Source organism: Anolis carolinensis, unplaced genomic scaffold, assembly GCF_035594765.1.
Source record: "Anolis carolinensis isolate JA03-04 unplaced genomic scaffold, rAnoCar3.1.pri scaffold_15, whole genome shotgun sequence".
In the NCBI taxonomy this organism is placed as follows: domain Eukaryota; kingdom Metazoa; phylum Chordata; class Lepidosauria; order Squamata; family Dactyloidae; genus Anolis; species Anolis carolinensis.
Genome location: NW_026943826.1, coordinates 4,027,992 through 4,051,499, shown reverse-complemented (window position 1 = coordinate 4,051,499; position 23,508 = coordinate 4,027,992). Strand labels below are relative to the sequence as shown.

Genomic DNA, 23,508 nt, shown 5'->3' with positions numbered 1-23,508 from the left:
GAGCGAAGTTGCCCAACATCACAAACTTTTAAGTCCTGATGGAGTTTCTAGGGGTTCACCTGGCATGATGTGAGTTGTAGTTCACCCAGGTACAATAATGTAAATAATAATGTAAACATAAATAATAGGCACGTCCGATCGATGAAAAAAATGTTTCAATTCTCGTTTCTAAAGTAGGGTGTGCTGGCGCTTCGATATAGAAAGTGTTTCCGAATTCTTCACCCAAAAATTTCGGATATTTCCAAAAATTCGTAATGATTCTAAATGTTTCTAAACTGGCAGACACGCATGCACAATCGCCAAAAAAAAGGAACCCGGGGGGGACTTTTACAGGGCTCTCCCGCCCTCATTTCTTGAGCTATCCTCATCAAATTTGGTACAGTGGGAGAACACATTCAACACTCTTAGCTCAACAAATTGCAGACGTTTCCTGTGTCCTATGATTTTTGGCGAATTTTCATAACTTTTTATAATACACTATTTTTTAATATTTGAAGAAACCTGTTCCTGGTTTGAAAGTCTTATTTCCTGTTCAATTGGGTACTTAGAAGTAGTCCCTCTTCTACTTGTGTATCTTTGTTTTTGTGGCTGGAAATCCGCGAAAATTGTGGACATTTGCAGACTTTGAAAACTAGAAATTCCCTTGATATATTTTTAAGCAAGAAGGACACTGGAAATCAATGGTGTCTCTGGCTATGTGGTCCCACAAGCCTCAACCCAATGCCTTCAATTAGAAATGGACCAGCGACCACCACGTCAAGCAATGCCCTGGCAAGGTGTGCAAAGATACTTTGAAAACTAGAAATTCCCTTGCTAAGAGAAGGAACCAGCAACAAAACCCTAACCCTTTCTCCAAACCCCTCTCTGGGAACAGCCAGACCGAGCCCCTTCACCCTCTCTCTCCCTCAAGACAGGAGGCTTGCTTGCTTTCGGTTTGCAGACCACCACCCTCTCCGCGCAAAAAAATTTGGGGGGGGGGGGGAATTAACGAAACATTAAGAGACAATTAGAGAATGGGCCAACGATGGTTCAAAATACATTGCCAGTTGCGCCGTGAGACAACGTATCGGAATGCGTCTCAAAAAGCGAGAACAATCCGATATCAATCCGATATAACATTCAAAATGATTTTTTGGACATACCTAATAAATAAGCAATTTAAAAGACTATAAGACCCTCTAAAACTAGTATGGGATCATAGGATAGAAAACAAATTGCGGGATCCTGAGATATAGAGCAAATGATGGGGTTCAAAGATGTAAGGCACGTAATAGGGTCCGATGATGATGATGATGATGATGATGATGATGATGATGATATATGGCAAATCATGGGATCGTGGGGTATTGTGATGTCTATTGTGTCTTGTCAAAAGCTGGCCCTTGGAATAGCCTTGAATTAGGCCACGGGAGACCTGGGTTTGAATCCCCGCTCAGCTCTGGCTGATGCTGAGCATGTTGTGTTCCTTCTCTTGGAAGGAATAATTGGAGAAGGCATCAAGAGATGAATCACGCAAGGCAGAGTTCGCATGGCTGGGCGTTGTGCCAAGCCACAAGTCCGCTGACGTCTCTCCACTTCCCGGTTTGCACGGCATGAGCCACTCCTCCTGCTCACTAAACAAGAGAAGTTAGGAGCTGAAGGCATTTCCCAGGCCCTGACTCCCTTGACTCCTGATCCCATCATCCCATGCCTTCCTCTGGAGGTGACCACTGCTGCCTGCCTCTTCGCCAACCCAGGTAAGTCTCCCACACTGGGTCCCTTCCAAGTTCGGACTAAAACCCAGAACCCATAAAAGGTGAAAATCCCATAAGGAAGTCCCTTGAAATCTTAAGAGAGCAGACCAGAAGGAGGTCAAGAGTTTGTCCAGAGGTCTCTCCTTTTAAAGTTTGGATGAAAAACAAGAGCGGACACCCAGTCTCCTTTGGATAATAATAATACGGCTACTGCAACTGTCATGGCTGGATGATGATAATGATGATGATGATGATGATGATGATGATGATGATGATGATGAGGCAACCATTGAACTGCCATGGCTGAATGCTGTGGACTTCTGGAAATTGCAGTTAAGATAGCCTTGCATTTATACCAGGATCTGACTATTAATGATAATGATAATTATAATGATAATAATAATACGGCCACTTGAACTGTCATGGCTGGATGATGATGATGATGATGATGATTATGATGATGATGAGGCAACCATTGAACTGCCATGGCTGGATGCTGTGGACTTCTAGAAATTGCAATTAAGATAGCCGTGCATTTATACCAGGATTCTGGACTATCTATTTTATTATGACACAACAAACAAGATATGCTGGATTTCGTATCACAAAACTACAAGTCGCACACTTCCCAAGTGTCTAGGACTGTGTGATGTATTTTCGGATGATGCGCGCAGATCCCAGTTGGGTGGCCTTTTGCAGTTGGCAGATCGTGATTTTGTCAATGTCTATTGTTTCCAAATGCCAGCTGAGATCTTTTGGCATGGCACCCAATGTGCCCATCACCACCAGGACCACCTGCACTGGTTTCTGCCAGAGTCTTTAAAGTTCAATCTTGAGGTCCTGATAGTGGCTGAGTTTTTCCTGTTGTTTTTCATCAATGCGACTGTCACCTGGGATGGCGACATCAATGATCCAAACCTTTTTCTTTTCCACAACTGTGATGTCTGGTGTGTTGTGTTCCAGAACTTTGCCAGTCTGGATTCGGAAGTCCCACAGTATCTTTGCGTGTTCATTCCCCAATACTTTTGCAGGTTTGTGATCCCACCAGTTCTTTACTGCTGGGAGGTGGTATTTGAGGCATGAGTTCCAATGAATCATTTGGGCCACATAGTTGTGCCTCTGTTTGTAGTCTGTCTGTGCGATTTTCTTACAGCAGCTGAGGATATGACCAATGGTTTCGTCAGCTTCCTTGCACAGTCTGCATTTTGGGTCATCAGCTGATTTTTCGATCTTGTCCTGAATTGCCTTTGTCCTGATGGCTTGCTCCTGGGCTGCAAGGATCAGGCCTTCTGTCTCCTTCTTCAGGGTCCCATTCGTGAGCCAGAGCCAGGTCTTATTATTATTATTATTATTATTATTATTATTATTATTATTATTATTATTAATTGCCTTTGTTCTGATGTCTTGCTCCTGGGCCGCAAGGATCAGGCCTTCTGTCTCCTTCTTCAGAGTCCCATTCGTGAGCCAGAGCCAGGTCTTCTCCTTATCAGCTTTTCCTTCAAGTTTGTCAAGGAACTTTCCATGCAGTGTTTTGTTGTGCCAGCTGTCAGCTCTAGTTTGTAGTGCGGTTTTCTTGTACTGGTTTTTTGTCTGCTGTGCTTTGAGGAGTTTCTGATTTTTGGCTTCAATCAAAGCAGGTTCTTCACTTTGCTTTACATATTCTGCCAGGGCATGTTCTTCTTCTTTGACTGCTTGTTTGACTTGTAAGAGTCCTCTGCCCCCTGATCTTCTAGGCAGATATAGCTGGTCAACATCACTGCGAGGGTGCAGTGAATGTTGAATGGTCATGAGTTTTCTTGTTTTTCTGTCCAGATTGTCCAGTTCCGCCTGTGTCCAGTTTATGATGCCAGTAGTATATCTTATGACAGGTATGGCCCAGGTGTTTATGGCCTTGATGGTGTTGCCTCCATTGAGCTTGCTTTTGATAACAACAACAACAACAACAACAACAACACAACCGCTTGAACTTCCATGGCTAAATGCTATGGACTCCTGGAAGCTGAACCCCCAAAAGATCTGGAGAACCTCTAGTTTTGAATGAATTGTTTCTTAGCAAAGTCCTCTATCCCTCTTCATCTTGTTTTGGTGGACGGTGGATGATAGTGTGGATTCCAAACTCATCTGATCTTTGGTTCGTGGTTTCGTTCTCATCCCTGTTTTTTCCCCACCAGTTGGATGCGATCTCTTCTGAGGAAAAAAGTGACCATCTCAGACGTCCCAGAGGAGCTCCTCCTCCACATCCTCTCTCTGGTCCCAAGGAAGTACTTGGTCCTCAGCTGCCGCCGGGTTTGCTCTCGCTGGAGGGATCTGGTGGACCTCCCCATCCTTTGGAAGCACAAGTGCCGGCGGATGGGCTTCCGCATGGAGGGGTCAGATAGTGGCCTCCCAGACTGGATGACCTTCTGCTTCCGTCAGAGCCAGAGGAACCTGGTCAAGAACCCCTGCGGAGAAGGTGGGTACTGTCTTTCCAAAAATCTCCAGATCTTCCATAGAGCCCCCTTGGAGACTCATTGAAAGATCTTCCATAGAGTCATCTTGGAGAATTGAAAGAACTTCCATAGAGACATCTTGGAGACCCATTGAAAGATCTTCCATAGAGTCATCTTGGAGACTCATTGAAAGATCTTCCATAGAGACATCTTGGAGACTCAATGAAAGATCTTCCATAGAGACATCTTGGAGACTCATTGAAAGATCTTCCATAGAGACATCTTGGAGACTCATTGAAAGATCTTCCATAGAGACATCTTGGAGACTCATTGAAAGATCTTCCATAGATTCACCTTGGAGACTCAATGAAAGATCTTCCATAATCTTGGAGACTCATTGAAAGATCTTCCATAGAGACATCTTGGAGACTCATTGAAAGATCTCTAGATCTTCCAATGATATCCCTTGGAGACTTACTGAAAGATCTCTAGGTCTTCCATAGAGACACCTTGGAGACTCATTGAAAGATCTCCAGATTTTCCAATGATATCCCTTGGAGACTTACTGAAAGATCTCAAGATCTTCCATAGAGACACCTTGGAGACTTTAGTGTGTTTTGATCTGCATATGAATAGGTATGGAAACTACTTTTTTTTATTTCGGGCTTTTTTATAGCATTCTTTGATTTCTGGGAATCAGAGAACCAGCCACATTGGGAGGTCTCCAAGCACGTTCTGTTGTGGGATTGCACCCAGTTCTATGAAAGGTGCCTGAGGATTCCCCATCCGCTGCGGGAGATCCAGAGATGCTTTGTTTGTAACAGGAGTGGGATCAAGCGGCAGCGGATTACTTTGCGGGAGGAAGGCTACTCAGACCGGCTGATGGATGAATCAAGGCCCAAAATCATCGTGAAAGATTGGTGAGTTCCGGAGAAGAAGGAGCCTGATAGATCCCCAAACATAATATGTCCACACTGTCATGACTTTAGTGTTGAATGTTGAGTCTCGGGTTTGAATGCCCACTCAACTGTGGAAACCTAATGCTTTCTTCTATGTCTCCCTCTCCAAATAGGCACTATTACAGCTGGAAGTGTCATAGCCAACTCCGTGTGAAGCTGCTGTCGGCTGGATTGGAGGTCCTCCAAGAATGCACCCTTCCAAATGCACCCTTCCATCATGGCTTGTGGGATGAGGTACAGCTATGGATGTAATATTATACATCTATATATATAAAATGATAAAGTTGTTTGCGCAGTGACTATAACAACAAAACTAAACATCCCAGAAATACGAAATTTGGCAACACAATACAAAAGGCTTGCCTCCAGGTTACAACCGCACAACCACACCACAAAACCACACCGGACCCACAAAACTCACAACAACACAACATGACTATAACAACACAACTAAACGCCCCAGAAATACGAAACTTGGCACACAACTAAACGCCCCAGAAATATAAAACTTAACAACACAACGCAAAAGCCTTGCCTCCCGGTTGTAACAACACAACCACACCACAAAACCACAATCCGGACCAACAAAACTCACAACAACGCATCGTGACTATAACACAACAAAATGCCCCAGAAATACAAAATTTGACAACACAACGCAAAAGCCTTGCCTCCCAGTTGTAAGAACACACCACAACACAAAACCACAATCCGGACCCACAAAACTCACAACGCATCATGACTATAACAACACAACTAAACGCCCCAGAAATACAAAACTTGGCAAAACAATGCAAAAGCCTTGCCTCCCGGTTGTAACAACACAACCACACCACAAAACCCACTTTCAGGGAAATCATGTGATAACCCATCGGCTGTGTTCCTGGCCTGCTCGTACCTCCTTATATGGCCATTTCCTCCTACCCCTTCATTCCTGCCTTAATACAAGTATTATATTTTCCCAATACACCTTCATCTATCTAAATCTAATCTAAATTTTCTAAATCTAAATCTAATCTAATCTAAATCTAATCTAATATCTAATCTAAATCTGTCTAATCTAATCTACATTTAATCTAATCTAAATCTATATTAAAAGCAAAAACCCATATGTGTGTATGTGGCACGGACGTCTGCTCACATGGCGGGGCCATGCAAATTCCACAGCAGTGGAGAACCCTGGGATGCCTGCCTGTGGTGGAAGAAAAAGCAAAATCTAGGATGAAATGGTCCCCAAACGAAAGCATTCCTTGGGTGGTGGGCCATAGTGTTTGGGAAGGACATTGGCAGGGGCTGGGATACATGTTCATGGCGCTCGCTGTAACCACAATGTCAGTGGAAAAGAGTGACTCTTCTGAACCCTGGGAACTGTAGAGTGTTTGTGGAGGCTGGAGGCTGTCTAACACTCTATAGTTCCCAGGGTTCAGAATCTAGCAAGTCACTCTTTTCCACTGACATTGTGGTTACAGCGAGCGCTATGAAAATGAAGCCCAGCCCCTGCCAATGTCCTTCCCAAACACTACAGCCCACCACCCAAGGAATGCTTTCGTTTGGGGACCATTTCATCCTAGATTTTGCTTTTTCTTCCACCACAGGCAGGCATCCCAGGATTCTCCATTGCTGTGGAATTTGCATGGCCCCGCCCACTGCCCTTTCCTTTCCAATTTCTCTGCATAACAAACACAGCAGAACTGAGCTGCAACTAAACTTACTGGAGGAGTTTAGGGATTGACTCCACATGCTGGAAGTTGTAGTTCACTGTCACTCCTACTGGGGAATATAGAGGAGTTGTGGTTCACCTACACCCAGAACGCTATGAACCCAAATAATGATGGCTCTCAGCCAAACTTCCCATGCAGACCCGATAGGCCCAGATTTGACTACTGGCGGGTTTGGAGGGGAACTGGACTGGAAGTTGAGGAGTAGTAGTGTGATGTCGCTAAAGCCACTTGGGAAGACTCAAGCCAATTGTAATGGTGTCAAATCAAATAGTAAATGGCAAATGCTGTTTCCACTGCTGAGAAGATTTTTGAATCTTTTAATCCCTCTCTAGATTATATATATATCACCTTTATATGAGGGGAAGGATTACAAGGGGTGATCTTTATTTCAAGATCCCAGCCTCTGTCTCTGTAGTTAGGGATTTCTGTGTTGTTGTTCCCTTTCTGAGGTAACTGTGACTATTACTCTTCCCCAATTAGGTGATTTATTAAAGTAACTGCCACCAACGTGAGGCTTTTGAATTATCACCGATGAAATTTGGCTCCACAGACGCAGATGAGATGAAATGAGTCAGTTGTTAACAAAGAACAACAAGTTTATTGCGTACAAAGATAATGGTTGCAGGTTAATTGATTTACTTATGGAACTTTAGATAAACAAGTGGTTTAATAACTCTTATAACCACCACAACAGTAGTCTCTGGTGTAATTCCATTCTCACTCTCCTACTGATGATATAAATTGTAGCGAACTCTAACCTCAGCTGAGCTCCTTAGTGAACAATGTCCCAACTACAATAAAAGCCTTTAATTTAATCTACTATCGATCAAATTCCTGATCACTAGTCTTTCCCAACTAGCGATCTTGACTAGGCTCCCTTTAGTCTGCCTTGACTAAAGATTTTTGGCCAGGCTTGTCTCCTCAGCCCTTCTTGACTGAAGAAAAACCTCCAGCCACCCACGCCTCCTTCACTTCCTCCTTTTTTAAAAAAAAAACCTCCCCTTTTTCCTTTTCTTGGCTCCGCCCACTTCTCCCTCTGGTGAGCTAGCCAGCTCCGTCTCCTTGGTAACAGCACTACTATGGATTGAAACAAGATGGCTTCTGTTTCAGCTACTGTGTCAACTAAACACAAATACATACTCTAACAGTTAAAATTAAGCATAATAACTATGACTTCTCCACAAGAAGCAACTGGGATTTATAGTTCATCTGCAATGAATGAGCATCACACTTGGCACACAGAGCCCCCATAACCAATACAACATAGTGGACAAGTTTGGGGAAAAGGGAGTTATAGTTCACCTGCAGCCAGATAAACACTGACCCCCACCGACAATGCACTAGGAGCACACTTCACACAGAGAAGCCTCATGACCTACTGAACATACTGCAGGTATTTGTGGGAAGGGGCCTTGATTTTGAAAGTTTTAGTTCACCTCCACTGAACCCAGCCAATGACGAATCTAGACCAAACTTGGCACACAGACTGAATATTGCGTCCTGTGGATACTGATAGATATTTTGGGACAATTGCCCCGGGAACCTGGAACTTGCAGTACTGCACTGCAAGAGCACTGAGAGCACTGCAGCACACCTGGTACACACACCCAAAATGGCCAACTTATAATACTGGCAGGGTTTGGGAAGGATTCAGCAACAATTCTGGGAATTGTAGTTCACCCACTCCAAACAGAATACATAACATTAAAAGTCAAATAATACCATTATCAAATGACCCGGGCATCGCTGGGCCCCCAAGCTAGTCACCTATAAAATACCAGGAAGCAGCCAGGATTTGAAGCTGAAAGGCCATTATGTACTAATCATTCTGGCTAATTGCAGCATTCATACTTGCCTCCAGCAATGGCCAACAGTGACTATATTATATAATATACTAGCTTGGGTACCCAGCGTTGCCCAGGTTATTTGAAAAATGCATCAAGTTGGGGGTGAACTACAACTCACATCATTCCAGGTGAACCCCAGAAACTCCATCAGGACTTAAAGCGTGTTATGTTGGGCAAGATTGTCCTGGATGCATCATGGGTGGAGTTCAGTGTGCTCAGGGTGAACTACAACTCCCACTCTGGTGAGTCAGTCCCCTCAGATCCCTCTAGTAGGTTGAGTTAGTCATGGAGGTCCTATGTGCCAAGTTTTGTCCAGGTCCATAGTCGGTGGAGGTCACCGTTTCCCTGGTTGTGGGTGAACTACAACTCCCAGAAAGGAAGGTCACTTCCTCCCACTACGGCGAGTCAGTCCTCTCAAACCCCTCCAGTAGGTTAAGTTAGTCATGGGGCTTCTGTGTGTTGAGTGAGGTCCAGATCCATCATTGGTGGAGGTCACAGTTACCCTGGTAGTGGGTGAACTACAACTCCCAGAAAGGAAAGTCAGTTCCCTAACCCTAACCGAAACCCCTCCAGTCATCAAATTTCGGCATATCACGTCTGTGTACCAAGTTTGGTCCAGATTAATCAGTGTTCGGGTTCACAGTGCTCTCTGGATGTAGGTGAACTACAACTCCCACAAATCAAGGCGAATTTCCAATATCTCAATAACTCCCAATAACAAGGATCACCGTGGTCTCTGGAAATAAATGAAGGTACTGAAAATCCCAAGTTTGGTCCAGATCCATCGTTGTTTGGGTCCACAGTGCTCTCTGGATGCAGGCAAACTACAACTCCCAAAATCAAGGCCCATTCCCACAAACTCCTGCAGTACGTTCAGTTGGTCATGGGGCTTCTCTGTGTCAAGGTGGGTCCGGATCCATTGTCGGTGGGGGGCACAGTTTCTCTGGATGAGGTGAACTATAATTCCCATAAATCAAGGTCAATTTCTCTCAAACTTCTCCAGTATTTTCTGTTGGTCATAGGGAGTCTGTGCCAAGCTTGGTTCAGGTCTGTCATTTGTGTGGGTCGCAGTGATCTCTGGAAGTGAGTGAAGGTACTGCAAATCCCATCATCCATGGCAGGTTTGGTCCAGATCTATCTTTGGTTTGGCTCACAGTACTCTCTGGATGTAGGTGAACTACAACTCCCGCAAATCAAGGTGAATTTTCCCCAAAGACCTCTAGTATTTTTTGCCAGTCATGGAGGTAAATGTAATAACAATAATAATGTCAGGACAAAATAATAAATGTATTAATAATAATAAACACTAGCTGTGCCCGGCCACGCGTTGCTGTGGCTAAGTATGGGAAATAAAGTAGATAATCTGTATTTTATAGGCAATGTGGAAGAGGCCTAAGTGAGGCCTAACTCTGCCTTCTAACTGGCAGCAATTGGATAAAAACAATTATTCATCTCCCTGTAATTAGGACTTTATTTTTCTTTTCTTTTTGTTGTATGAACGTAGAGGCATGGATGAGGGGTTGTGCTGCCAAGTTTAGTGTTTCTGGGATGTGTAGTTCTCTTGTTTTGTCCTAGGCCGAAATTTCATTACCCTTTTATATATATAGAAGATGGCTCTTTAAGCAAGCCTTTGGTCTTACTTAGGTTTTTAAGGATTAGTCCGAGGATTTACCGTGGGCATCACGTCAGCACTGGACTACGTCAACTGAATCAACTCGTTTTTATCACAGCTGTGACTGCATTTTATGAATTTTAATGTTTTACATTGTAATTATGTATGTGTGTAGTTGGGAAATGGCTGGAGGGATTCAGCAAACTGGGCCACAAAGAGGTGGTTAGTGGTTACATTTTGATACATATATTAGGAACGGTTTATACATATAAAAAAGAGAAAATCTATACAAATTATACCAACATCATCCAATGGATGCATTTATTAAAGGGTTTGATATGATAGAGTTCTTGGGGTCCAGATGGCCAAACGGACTCTGCTTTGAAACCTCCAGAAAGGAGACTCCGCTGTCATTAATGACCTCGAGATTCACACCTTCCTCATGTTGTCTGTGTATTTCATCTTTCCAGATTTCACACACTTTCGAGGGCTACCCTTCCGGCGTCCGTCACATCGATCTGGAGCATAAAGTGGAAGCAACGGATTTAGTCAAAATCACCGGCACCAGAGTCACCATCGACCCCGAAGGGACCCAAGAAGAAGGAGCTGCCACCGCCGAAAAGTCCGGCTTCCCCAACATTTTCAATCTCTGCCTCCCTGCTATGTCACGATTGTAATCCTGGGAGTTGTAGTTTCCCAAAGTCCCGAGAAATTGTGGAATGACACATCCCGGGAGCCTTGGTGGACGGAAAGCGGGGACGGTAGGCTGTTAGGAATTGTGGGAGTTGGAGTCCAAAACACCCGGAGGACCAAAGTTTGCCCATGCCTGTTATAGACACACCGGAAGACTTTAGGAAACTACAACTCCCAATATCCCATAGCCTTCATCCCAAGCGGCAATTAATGACTCCAATTTGTCCATTATGGATTTTTTAATGTTTGCAATGGGTTTTGTGCCATCACTTTGCTGTCTTTATATTATTAAATCCTATTTATTCAGTGGAGTGTTTTGTGTGGATGAGTTGAAAGACGCTCTATTTTGTGACGGACTATAATATTATATTATAATATAATAATGTAATATAATTATAATAATATACTATATATCCAAAAGACACTCTATTTTGTGACTGACTATAATATTATATTATAATGTAATATAATAATGTAATCTATATATATAAAAGAGTGATGGCATCACGGTGACTCACAAAACAACAAAAGTACAGGCCCCCCAACCTCGAAATTTGACAACACAACCCATCATCCACGCCTCTAGGTTGATACAACAAAAAGAAAAGAAAAATAAAGTCCTAATTAGAGGGAGACCGATAATTTTTTTTATCCAATTGCTGCCAGTTTAGAGGGCTAATCTCTGCCCACTTGGTCTCCTAGCAACCAAGGGACAGCCAGGGTTCAGTTAGGGGACAGGCAGACTTAGGCCTCACTTAGGCTTCTTCCACAGATTATCTAATTTGTACTGGATTATATGGCAGTGTAGACTCAAGGCCCTTCTACACAGCTATATATCACATTTATAATCTTATATTATCTGCTTGGCACTGGATTATCTTGACTCCACACTGCCATATAATCCACTTCAGTGTGCATTTTATACAGCTGTGAAGAAGGGGCCTCATATAATCCAGTTCTAAGCAGAAAATATAAGATTATAATATACAGTAGACTCTCACTTATCCAACATAAACAGGCCAGCAGGATAAGTGAATATGTTGGATAATAAGAAGGGATTCAGGAAAAGCCAATTAAACATCAAATTAGGTAATCGTTCTACAAATTAAGCACCAAAACATCATATTATACAACAAATTTGACAGAAAAAGTAGTTTCATATGCAGTAATGCTATGTAGTAATTACAGTAGAGTCTCACTTATCCAACGCATTTTTGTAGTCAATGCTTTCAATATATCATGATATTTTGGTGCTAAATTCATAAATACAGTAATTACTACATAGCATTACTGTGTATTGAACTACTTTTTCTGCCAAATTTGTTGTGTGACATGATGTTTTGGTGCTTAATTTGTAAAATCATAATCTAATTTGATGTTTAATAGGCTTTTCCTTAATCCCTCCTTATTATCCAACATATTCACTTATCCTGCTGGCCTGTTTATGTTGGATAAGTGAGACTCTACTGTACTGTATTTACAAATTTACCACTAAAATATCACAATGAATTTAAAACACTGAGTACAAAAACATTGATTATGAAAAGGCAGACTGCGTTGGATAATCCAGAACATTGTATAAGCGAATGTTGGATAAGTGAGATTCTACTTTAATATGAAATAATTACTGTGATAGAATAATGCAGAACAATATAATCTCTAAAACCAGGACAGTAAATAAAGACCAACAGTCTGAAAGCAGGGAAATTGGAAATTCCACAAAGGAAACAATCAGGGCCAGCTAACACAGACAAAAAAAATCAAAAATATTGTATATTTACAACCTTTAGAAAATAATATCCCCGGATGGTGCAGCGTATTAAAGCGCTAAGGTCGCAGGTTTGAATTGAGAGAGCCCCCACTGTTGGCCCCAGCTTCTGCCAACCCTAAAGTTCAAAAACATGCAAATGAGAGTAGATGAATAAGTACTGCTCCGGCAGGAAGGTAACGGCGCTCCATGCGGTCATCCCACATGACCTTGGAGGAGTCTACGGACAACGCCGGCTCTTCGGCTTAGAAATGGAGATGAGTAGCAACCCCCAGAATCAGACATGACTGGGCTTAATGTCAGGGGAAAACGTTTACCCTTGACCTTAACTACCACCAATTCCTCAATACTTTATTTCCCAGACCACCATACTTCGCCACAGCAACGCGTGGCCGGGCATAGTTAGTAATATAATATAATATAATATAATATAATATAATATAATATAATATAATAATGTAATATAATTATAATAATATACCATATATCCAAAAGACGCTCTATTTTGTGACAGACTATAATATAATAATGTAATATAATTATAATAATATACTATATATCCAAAAGACGCTCTATTTTTGTGACGGATTATAATATTACATTATAATATAATATAATAATGTAATATAATTATAATAATATACTATATATCCAAAAGACGCTCTATTTTTGTGACGGACTATAATATTATATTATAATGTAACTAGCTGTGCCCGGCCACGCGTTGCTGTGGCAAAGTCTGGTGGTATGGGAAATAAAGTATTCAGGAATTGGTGGTAGTTAAGGTAAAGAGTAAACGTTTTCCCCTGACATTAAGTCCAGTCGTGTCCGACTTTGGGGGTTGGTGGTTATCTCTATTTGTAAGCTTGAAGAGCTGGCGTTGTCCGTAGACTCCTCCAAGGTCATGTGGTATGACTGCATGGAGCACCGTAACCTTTCCGCTGGAGTGGTACCTATTCATCTACTCTCATTTGAATGTTTTTGAACTTTAGGGTTGGGAGAAGTTGGGGCTAACAGTGGGGGCTCTGTCTGTTCCTCGAATTCAAACCTGCAACCTTTCGGTCCAGAAGTTTAGCAGCTCAGCGCTTTAACACGCTGCACCATCAGGGGGTATTATTTTCGAAAGGTTGTGAATATACAATATTTTTGATTGTTTTTGTCTGTTGGAGGGAAGTATGAATGCTGCAATTAGGAAAAATGATTAGCATGTAATGACCTTGTAGCTTTAAAGCCTGGCTGTTTCCTCCCTGAGTGAATTTTTTGTTGGGAGGTGTTAGCTGGCCGTGATTGTTTCCTCTCTGGAATTTCCTTGTTTTCAGAGTGGTGTTGTTTGTGATATTTTATGTGCTTCTACTGTCTGTGACCCTCAGAAAACAGAGGATTTGCCAGACTTTGGCGATGGGAATACTTTGTTGGGAGGTGTTAGCTGGCCCTGATTGTTTCCTGTCTGGAATTCCCGTTTTCAGAGTGGTGTTCTTTATTTAGTGTTGTGATTGTAGAGATTATATTGTTGTGTATTACTGCACCACAGTAATTATTTCATCTTACAGTAGAATCTCAGTTATCCAACATTTGGTAATGCAATGTTCTGGATTATCCAACGTAGTCTGCATTTTAGTAGTCAATTTTTGTGTATTCAGTGTTTTAAATTGTGATACTTTTTCTGTCAAATTTGTTGTATAACATGATGTTTTGGTGGTTAGTTTGTATAATGATTCCCTAATTTGATGTTTAATTGGGATTTCCTGAATCCGTTCTTATTATCCAACATATTCAGTTATGCAATGTTGTGCTGGGATGTTTATGTTGGATAAGTGAGATTCTACTGTATATTTATAATTTTGCAAGGAAGGCGTTTGCGCCATCCCCCGAGCCCTGGAAAAGGGTAAATAAATAAGAGAAGAGGAGAAGGCGCTCTGTACGTGCTCAGGGGCCAGGCGGGAGGCGTGGCGGGGTGAGGTCTGCCCTTCCCCTTTGCCCCTCAATCCCGGCCCTTCCCCTCCTACCGGAGGTGGCGCCGGTGTGGTGGTGGGTTGTAGGCCAGGCAAGAGCGGGCTCCAGTGGAGGCGCAGGCCTGGGGCGTCGCGGCTTCCTCCCCGCCTCCGCGCTTCCCGATGCCGGCCTCCATGTTCTTCCCGCGGAGGACAGGAGGAGGCCTGAGCAGCGGCGAGGAGGAGGAGGGGAACCGGGCCAGGAAGGCGGGCAACGTGGTGCTCGTCCGCCGCTGCAGGCCCGAGAGGAAGAGAAAGGGGTGGGAAAGGCTGCCCCTCCACACAGAGGGAGAGAGGCAGGACTCGCTTTCCCAGAAGTGCCTGGCGCGGCAATGACAGTGTTGGCGCCAAAAACCAGGAAGGTCCCGAGGGAGGGAACTTTTTGTTTTCCAGGCGAGAGGTGAGGGCAGGGAAGGGTCGGCTTAGGAGTGTTTTGGAGTGGAACTCCCGATTCGAGGATGGGGAGCTCAGCCTCGTGAGGCGGAGATGTGCCTTCTCGTGCAGAGTCCCTGGCTTCGGCGGTGGAGGAGGTGCAAGAGAGGGAGGGAGGGGGAACGGTTCTGTGTGTGTGCGCGCGCGCGGAAAGAGTTGGGAGGACTGTGTTTCTGCGCATGCGCAGATTGCCTGTTGTGTTTTTTTGGTGGTGTGATTGTGTTTTTTGTTTGATTATGTTGTATCTTACTGGAGACGGGGATGATGGATTGTGTAGGTAATTTTAGAGTTTGAGGGATGTTGGGTTTTGTTGTTCTGTGCATCGCCACGATGCCAAAAGCCTTTTATATATATAGATATAATAATGTAATATAATTATAATTATATACTATATATCCAAAAGACGCTCTATTTTGTGACAGACTATAATATTATATTATAATATAATATAATATAATAATGTAATATAATTATAATAATATACTATATATCCAAAAGACGCTCTATTTTGTGACGGACTATAATATTATATTATAATGTAATATAATAATGTAATATAATTATAATTATATACTATATATCCAAAAGACGCTCTATTTTGTGACAGACTATAATATTATATTATAATATAATATATAATATAATATAATAATGTAATTATAATAATATACTATATATCCAAAAGACGCTCTATTTTGTGACGGACTATAATATTATATTATAATGTAATATAATAATGTAATATAATTATAATTGTATACTATATATCCAAAAGACGCTCTATTTTGTGACGGACTATAATATAATATTATAATGTAATATAATAATGTAATATAATTATAATTATATACTATATATCCAAAAAACGCTCTATTTTGTGACGGACTATAATATTATATTATATTATAATGTAATATAATAATGTAATATAATTATAATAATATACTATATATCCAAAAGATGCTCTATTTTGTGACCGACTATAATATTATATTATAATGTAATATAATAATGTAATATAATTATAATTATATACTATATATCCAAAAGACACTCTGTTTTTGGGACAGACTATATAATTATGATATAATATAATATAATAATGTAATTATAATAATATACTATATATCCAAAAGACTCTCTATTTTTGTGACAGACTATAATATAATAATGTAATATAATTATAATAATATACTATATATCCAAAAGACTCTCTATTTTGTGACGGACTATAATATTATGATATGATATAATATAATAATGTAATATAATAATATACTATATATCCAAAAGACGCTCTATTTTTGAGACGGACTATAATATTATATTATAATGTAATACAATAATGTAATCTAATTATAATAATATACTATATATCCAAAAGACTATAATATTATATTATAATGTAATATAATAATGTAATATAATTATAATAATATACTATATGTCCAAAAGACGCTCCATTTTTGTGACTGACTATAATACAGTATTATATTATAATATAATATAATAATGTAATATAATTATAATAAAATACTATATGTCCAATAAATGTCAATAACATAATATATGATCTAAAGAAATCTATACACATAATAAAAGTGTATGTGGCTGGGGTTATAATAATATTGTTATTATTATTATTATTGTTATAATTGTTGTTATTGCCATTGCTGTCATTGCTATTTACTATTGCTACTAATTTATATATATATATATATTTATATATATATATATATAAATATATAAATATATATATATATATATATATATATATATATATATATAAAAATTAGTAGCAATAGTAAATAGCAATGACAGCAATGGCAATAACAACAATTATATATATATATATATATATATATATATATATATATATATATGCTGTTCCCGGCCACGCGTTGCTGTGGCGTAGTCCTAAGTGGGGTTTTCTTTGTGGCATCCAAGGTGGCCTAGAATCATAGAATCATAGAATAGTAGAGTTGGAAGAGACCACATGGGCCATCTAGTCCAACCCCCTGCTAAGAAGCAGGAAATCGCATTCAAAGCACCCCCGACAGATGGCCATCCAGCCTCTGCTTAAAAGCCTCCAAGGAAGGAGCGTCCACCACGGCCCCCGGGAGAGAGTTCCACTGTCGAACAGCCCTTCTCACAGTGAGGAAGTTCTTCCTGATGTTCAAGTGGAATCTCCTTTCCTGTAGTTTGAAGCCATTGTTCCGTGTCCTAGTCTGCAGGGCAGCAGAAAACAAGCTTGCTCCCTCTTCCCTATGACTTCCCTTCACGTATTTGTACATGGCTATCATGTCTCCTCTCAGCCTTCTCTTCTGCAGGCTAAACATGCCCAGCTCTTTAAGCCGCTCCTCATAGGGCTTGTTCTCCAGACCCTTAATCATTTTAGTCGCCCTCCTCTGGACGCTTTCCAGCTTGTCAACATCTCCCTTCAACTGTGGTGCCCAAAATTGGACACAGTGTGATTCCAGGTGTGGTCTGACCAAGGCAGAATAGAATAAGGGGGAGCATAACTTCCCTGGATCTAGACGCTATTCCCCTATTGATGCAGGCCAGAATCCCATTGGCTTTTTTAGCAGCCGCATCACATTGTAGGCTCATGTTTAACTTGTTGTCCACGAGGACTCCAAGGTCTTTTTCGCACACACTGCTGTCAAGCCAGGCGTCCCCCATTCTGTATCTTTGATTTCCATTTTTTCTGCCGAAGTGAAGTATCTTGCATTTGTCCCTGTTGAACTTCATTTTGTTAGTTTTGGCCCATCTCTCTAGTCTGTCAAGATCGTTTTGAATTCTGCTCCTGTCTTCTGGAGTGTTAGCTATCCCTCCCAGTTTTGTGTCGTCTGCAAACTTGATGATTGTGCCTTCTAACCCTTCGTCTAAGTCGTTAATAAAGATGTTGAACAGAACCGGGCCCAGGAAGGAGCCCTGCGGCACTCCACTTGTCACTTCTTTCCATGATGAAGACGACGCATTGGTGAGCACCCTTTGGGTTCGTTCGCTTAGCCAATTACAGATCCACCTAACCGTAGTTTTGTCTAGCCCACATTTTACTAGTTTGTTTGCCAGAAGGTCGTGGGGGACTTTGTCGAAGGCCTTACTGAAATCCAGGTACGCTACATCCACAGCATTCCCTGTATCGACCCAACTCGTAACTCTATCGAAAAAAGAGATCAGATTAGTCTGGCATGACTTGTTTTTGGTAAATCCGTGTTGACTATTAGCAATGACCGCATTTGTTTCTAAGTGTTCGCAGACCACTTCCTTAATGATCTTTTCCAGAATTTTGCCTGGTATTGATGTGAGGCTGACCGGACGGTAATTGTTTGGGTCGTTCTTTTTTCCCTTCTTGAAGATAGGGACCACATTCGCCCTCCTCCAATCTGCTGGGACTTCTCCCATTCTCCAAGAACTCTTGAAGATAATTGCCAGTGGTTCTGAAATAACTTCCGCTAGTTCCTTCAGTACTCTTGGGTGTAGCTGATCTGGCCCTGGGGACTTGAATTCGTTTAGAGAGGCCAGGTGTTCCTGGACAACGTGTCTCCCTATTTGGGGTTGGATTTCCCCCAATCCTTCGTCCATTCCGTGTTGCTGAGGTTGAAGATGGCTTTCTTTTTCTGAGAAGACCGAGGCAAAGAAGGCATTGAGCAGTTCTGCCTTTTCCCTGTCCCCTGTCGCCATCACCCCATCTTCTCCTTGCAGAGGCCCTATCGCCTCCTTTTTCTTCCTTTTTCTACCAACGTAAGCAAAAAAGCCTTTTTTGTTGTTTTTTATGTCCCTGGCAAGCCTGAGCTCATTTTGCGCTTTAGCCTTGTGAACCTTTTCCCTACAGGTGTTGGCTATACATTTGAATTCTTCTTTGGTGATTTCTCCCCTTTTCCACTTCTTGTGCATGTCACTTTTGAGCTTTAGCTCAGTTAGAAGTTCTTTGGATATCCATTCTGGCTTCTTTGCACTTGTCTTATTTTTCTTCTGTGTTGGCACTGTTTGCATTTGCGCCTTGAGTATTTCACTTTTGAAAAACTCCCATCCATCCTTAACTCCCTTGTTTTTTAATATCGGCGTCCATGGAATGCCGCTCAGTAATTCCTTCATTTTTTGGAAGTCAGCTCTCTTAAAGTCCAGAAAGCGTGTTTGACTTGTCTTAGTTTCAGCCTTCCTTTGTATTGCAAACTGCAGGAGCACATGGTCACTTGCCCCTAAGGATCCAACCACTTCAACTGTATTGATCAGGTCTTCCACATTAGTTAAGATTAGATCAAGAGTTGCTGATCCCCTTGTTGCCTCTTCTACCTTCTGGACCATAAAATTATCTGCAAGGCAAGTGAGGAATTTGTTGGACTTTGTACTCTTGGCTGAGTTTGTTTTCCAGCAGATATCGGGATAATTGAAATCGCCCATGACTACTATATCTCTTCTTTGTGCCTGTTTGGTCAGCTGTTGACAGAAGGCTTCATCAAGTCCTTCATCCTGACTCAGAGGTCTGTAGTAGACACCCACGACAAGATCTTTTTGAGTCCCGGTTCCCTTGATTCTTATCCAGATGCTTTCAAGCTGGTTTCCTGGATTACAGTCTTGCATTTCTTCTGCAACGTAACTGTTTTTGACATATAAAGCTACTCCCCCTCCTCTCCCCTTTGTTCTATTTCTGTGAAAGAGGTTATAGCCCTCAATGGTTAAATTCCAGTGATGGGAGTCATCCCACCATGTTTCAGTGATGCCTATGACATCGTATGTGTGGTGCTGTGCTAGGAGTTGGAGTTCGTCTTGCTTATTTCCCATGCTCTGAGCATTAGTGTAAAGACATGTAAGCCCCTGTGACCTCCTCTCGAACTGTTTATTTGGGATTATTGTGCTCTCTGTACTTGGTCCTTGCTGTGTTTGTGCAGCCCTCCGTTTAGCCTTTCGGCGGTTCCCTGTGGTCGTGGGTAATATATTGTTCGCCAGGCTGTTGTTCCCCTCCCCCAGTGGATCTAGTTTAAAGTGCGCCTGATGAGGTTTGTGAGTCTGTGTGCAAAAAGATGTTTTCCTACTTGTGTGAGATGCACCCCATCGCTTGCCAGTAGTCCATCCTCTTGGAAGAGTAGACCATGGTCAAGGAAGCCAAAATGCTCCTCTTGACACCATTTTCTGAGCCAGTTATTGACCTGTACTATTTTTCCGGCCCTTGTAGAGCCGTGTCCTACAACAGGGAGGATGGATGAAAAGATCACATGTACATTATACAGTTTTAGCTTTGTTCCCAGAGCTCGAAAATCATTTGTGATCTTTTGAAAAGTATGCCTAGCGGTGTCATTGGTACCTACATGTATCAACATAAGGTGGGGAGGGTGATGGGGCTTTAGGAGCCTGCTGAGCCTCTGAGTGATATGGTGTATTTTTGCCCCCGGGAGGCAGCATGTTTCTCGAGCCATCCCATCCGGTCTGGAAATGATGGCTTCCGTTCCTCTAAGGAGGGAGTCACCTACTACCAAGACCTGTTTCCTTTGAGGATTGACAGGGTCCCTTTTGTGCAAGACAGTGTGTATGTCCCCTGAAGAGTGTTCCTGTTGAAGTGAATCATGTAGGTGTAAAGTGTTGTCCTCCTCCTCAACATCCCCAGTGCATTCATCAATGACAATCCATTGAGATACATCCGAGAGCCCATTACTCTCCCAAGGATGTTCCTGTTGCTCCTGGTCTATGATTGGGGATGGAGCATTTGCATGATTACATAAGTGTGACTGTGGTGATGCACTGTCCCCGTCAGGGCTATCCCCTGCGCATTGATCCAGGGTGGTCCACTGAGTGGTATCTAAGAAACTGTGGTCCTCCACAAGATGTGTTTCCTGATTGTATGTTAATGATGTAAGAATTTCAAATCTGTTGTGTAAATGCAGCTGAGCAGAGGAGTTCTGCGGAGGCTGCCTGGTCCTGCGTCTCCTTCTATGGGTGACCTCCTTCCAAGCCTGAGGGTTGTCTACCTTTGAGTTGATCTCCCCATAAGGTTCCTGATCATGGTCTTGGTGGTGTTGGTGTGATGCAGGCTGCTGATCTACAGCAGCGTGTTGTGCAGTGTCCAAGAAGAGCTCGAGTGCCTGAATGTCCTTAAGGGTCTTAATATGGTGCTCGAGCTGTTGGATCCTCTGCTCCATCAGAGTCATCTGTTTGCATTTGGAGCAGATGTAGTTGTCTAGTTTTTGTGTGAAAAAGCGGAACATGCCACAGCTGGTGCATGTGATGGGAATGTTTTGCTTTTGTTGCATCTCTTGGTGAGTGTGGTGGCCAAGTGCGATCTTTGTACAGTTAAGTAATATGCACGCACTTTATGTGCAAACTGCAACAAACCACCTCTTTGTGTATTTGTTTATGTTGCTTTGTTTCCTGTATGTACTGCAAAGGATAGTTAGTAAAGGTGCAAAGGATAGTTAGTAAAGGTGCCGACACTGGCAAATAAAGCTTTCCCAGAAACTCAATTAACAGGGGACAATGCCTGCTGTCAATCAACTTAAGTACCTGGCTCTCTTTCAACACAACAGTCACACAACAGTTAGACTTTGACCACAGGAGCCAAGCCCACACTCAGTTTAAAATCTTAGCCAAATCTTAGCCAAATCCTACCTGAAGCCAGGGAGCAAAAATGTCCTCCTGCTGCCTCTGCTTCTGCGAGAACCAACTGCCCTTCTGGGATCAGGCTCTGGCAGAAACTCACACTGGCAAATAAAGCTTTCCCAGAAACTCAATTAACAGGGGACAATGCCTGCTGTCAATCAACTTAAGTACCTGGAAAGGATTCCCCTAGGTATGAAGCAGCCAGGCTTTGAAACTGTGAGGCTGTTCAATAGTATTCAAGTTGGGTAGCAACTTGACAGCATCACCTTCCAAGATTTTAAACAACTCAGCTGGGATCCCATCGTCTCCTGCTGCCTTGCTATTAGCAATGCTTCTTAAGGCCCATTCAACCTCACTCCTCAGGATGTCTGGTTCTGATTCACTCACCACACCAACAAAGCTATCCTTGATATTATTATCCTTCCTATAAAGATCTTCTGTATAATCTCGTCATCTTCTCTTGATCTCTTCAGCTTGATCTCTTCAGCTGGCATCCCGTCGTCTCCTGCTGCCTTGATATTAGCAATGCTTCTTAAGGCCAATTCAACCTCACTCCTCAGGATGTCTAGTTCTGATTCACTCACCACACTGTCAAAGCTATCCTCGATATTATTATCCTTCCTATACAGATCTTCTGTATAAACTCGCCATCTTCTCTTGATCTCCTCAGCTTGATCTCTTCAGCTGGCATCCCGTCGTCTCCTGCTGCCTTGATATTAGCAATGCTTCTTAAGGCCAATTCAACCTCACTCCTCAGGATGTCTATTTCTGATTCACTCACCACACTGTCAAAGCTATCCTCGATATTATTATCCTTCCTATACAGATCTTCTGTATAAACTCGCCATCTTCTCTTGATCTCTTCAGCTTGATCTCTTCAGCTGGCATCCCCTCGTCTCCTGCTGCTTGTTATTAGCAGTGCTTCTTAAGGCCCATTCAACCTCGCTCCTCAGGATGTCTGGTTCTGATTCACTCACCACCCCGTCACAGCTATCCTTGATATTATTATATTATATTACAAGATTTGCAAACAAATAGAAGCACCACTCCTACTCGTAAGTCCATATAAACAATTTAATGTTTGTTTCCTGGAGAAAACCTTTCCTTCTCTCTGAGTGTGCCATAAAGACATTATGTCATCCTTATTGCTGGAGCATGAGTGTTGTAAACTCATTACGTCAGTGCTGGATAATCTGCCTCCTTGTTTGTTCCTATCGGCCTATGAGAAGATTTATTGCCTTGCTGTGTCAACCATTTTTCTCCCCAAGTACATCACCCTGTCCTGAACTACAACTCCCAGATTCCCAGGGCAATCACCTATAAACCCTGCCAGATACATTTTCGGTAAAGGTCACAGTATCAGAGAAGGTACTGCAAGTCCTATCATCCAAGGCAAGTGTAGTCCAGATCCATTGTCGGTGGAGGTCACAGTATCAGAGAAGGTACTGCAAGTCCCATCATCCATGGCAAGTGTAGTCCAGATCCATTGTTGGTGGGGGTCACAGTATTAGAGAAGGTACCGCAAGTCCCATCATCCATGGCAAGTGTAGTCCAGATCCATTGTTGGTGGGAGTTACAGTATCAGTGAAAGTACTGCAAGTCCCATCTTCCGTGGCAAGTGTAGTCCAGATCCATTGTCGGTGGAGGTCACAGTATCAGTGAAGGTACTGCAAGTCCTATCATCCAAGGCAAGTGTAGTCCAGATACATTGTCGGTAAAGGTCACA

The 23,508-nt window shown here is 42.3% G+C and overlaps 2 protein-coding genes across 6 annotated transcripts in view; both read left to right on the top strand.

Annotated features, from left to right (window-relative positions):
- The first annotated feature begins 1,234 nt into the window (after positions 1 to 1,234).
- Positions 1,235 to 11,300, top strand: LOC103281550 (F-box only protein 44). Its single transcript, XM_008123363.3, has 5 exons — positions 1,235 to 1,736; positions 3,905 to 4,185; positions 4,839 to 5,082; positions 5,235 to 5,355; positions 10,772 to 11,300. Exons 1-5 carry the CDS (start codon positions 1,687 to 1,689, stop codon positions 10,976 to 10,978), a joined length of 903 nt encoding a protein of 300 aa, XP_008121570.1. The 5' UTR covers positions 1,235 to 1,686; the 3' UTR covers positions 10,979 to 11,300.
- Positions 11,301 to 15,013: 3,713 nt separating this feature from the next.
- Positions 15,014 to 23,508, top strand: part of LOC134292297 (F-box only protein 44-like) — a 29,230-nt gene continuing 20,735 nt past the window's right edge. For 2 of the 5 annotated variants that reach the window (XM_062965504.1, XM_062965508.1), the window contains exon 1: positions 15,025 to 15,153. In XM_062965504.1, the coding sequence (XP_062821574.1) occupies positions 15,086 to 15,153 (68 nt within the window). In that variant the 5' untranslated portion in view covers positions 15,025 to 15,085. Of the gene's footprint in view, positions 15,284 to 15,356; positions 15,459 to 23,508 lie in introns of those variants that run through there. The other 3 variants (XM_062965505.1, XM_062965506.1, XM_062965507.1) reach the window with 3 other exon arrangements.

Excerpts from the sequence above, each read along its gene's own strand:
- LOC103281550 (XM_008123363.3), top strand. The coding sequence starts at position 1,687 with ATGCCTTCCTCTGGAGGTGACCACTGCTGCCTGCCTCTTCGCCAACCC. Across the intron at positions 5,083-5,234 it reads AAAATCATCGTGAAAGATTG|GCACTATTACAGCTGGAAGT; the intron begins GTGAGTTCCGGA and ends CTCTCCAAATAG. Across the intron at positions 5,356-10,771 it reads ATCATGGCTTGTGGGATGAG|ATTTCACACACTTTCGAGGG; the intron begins GTACAGCTATGG and ends TCATCTTTCCAG.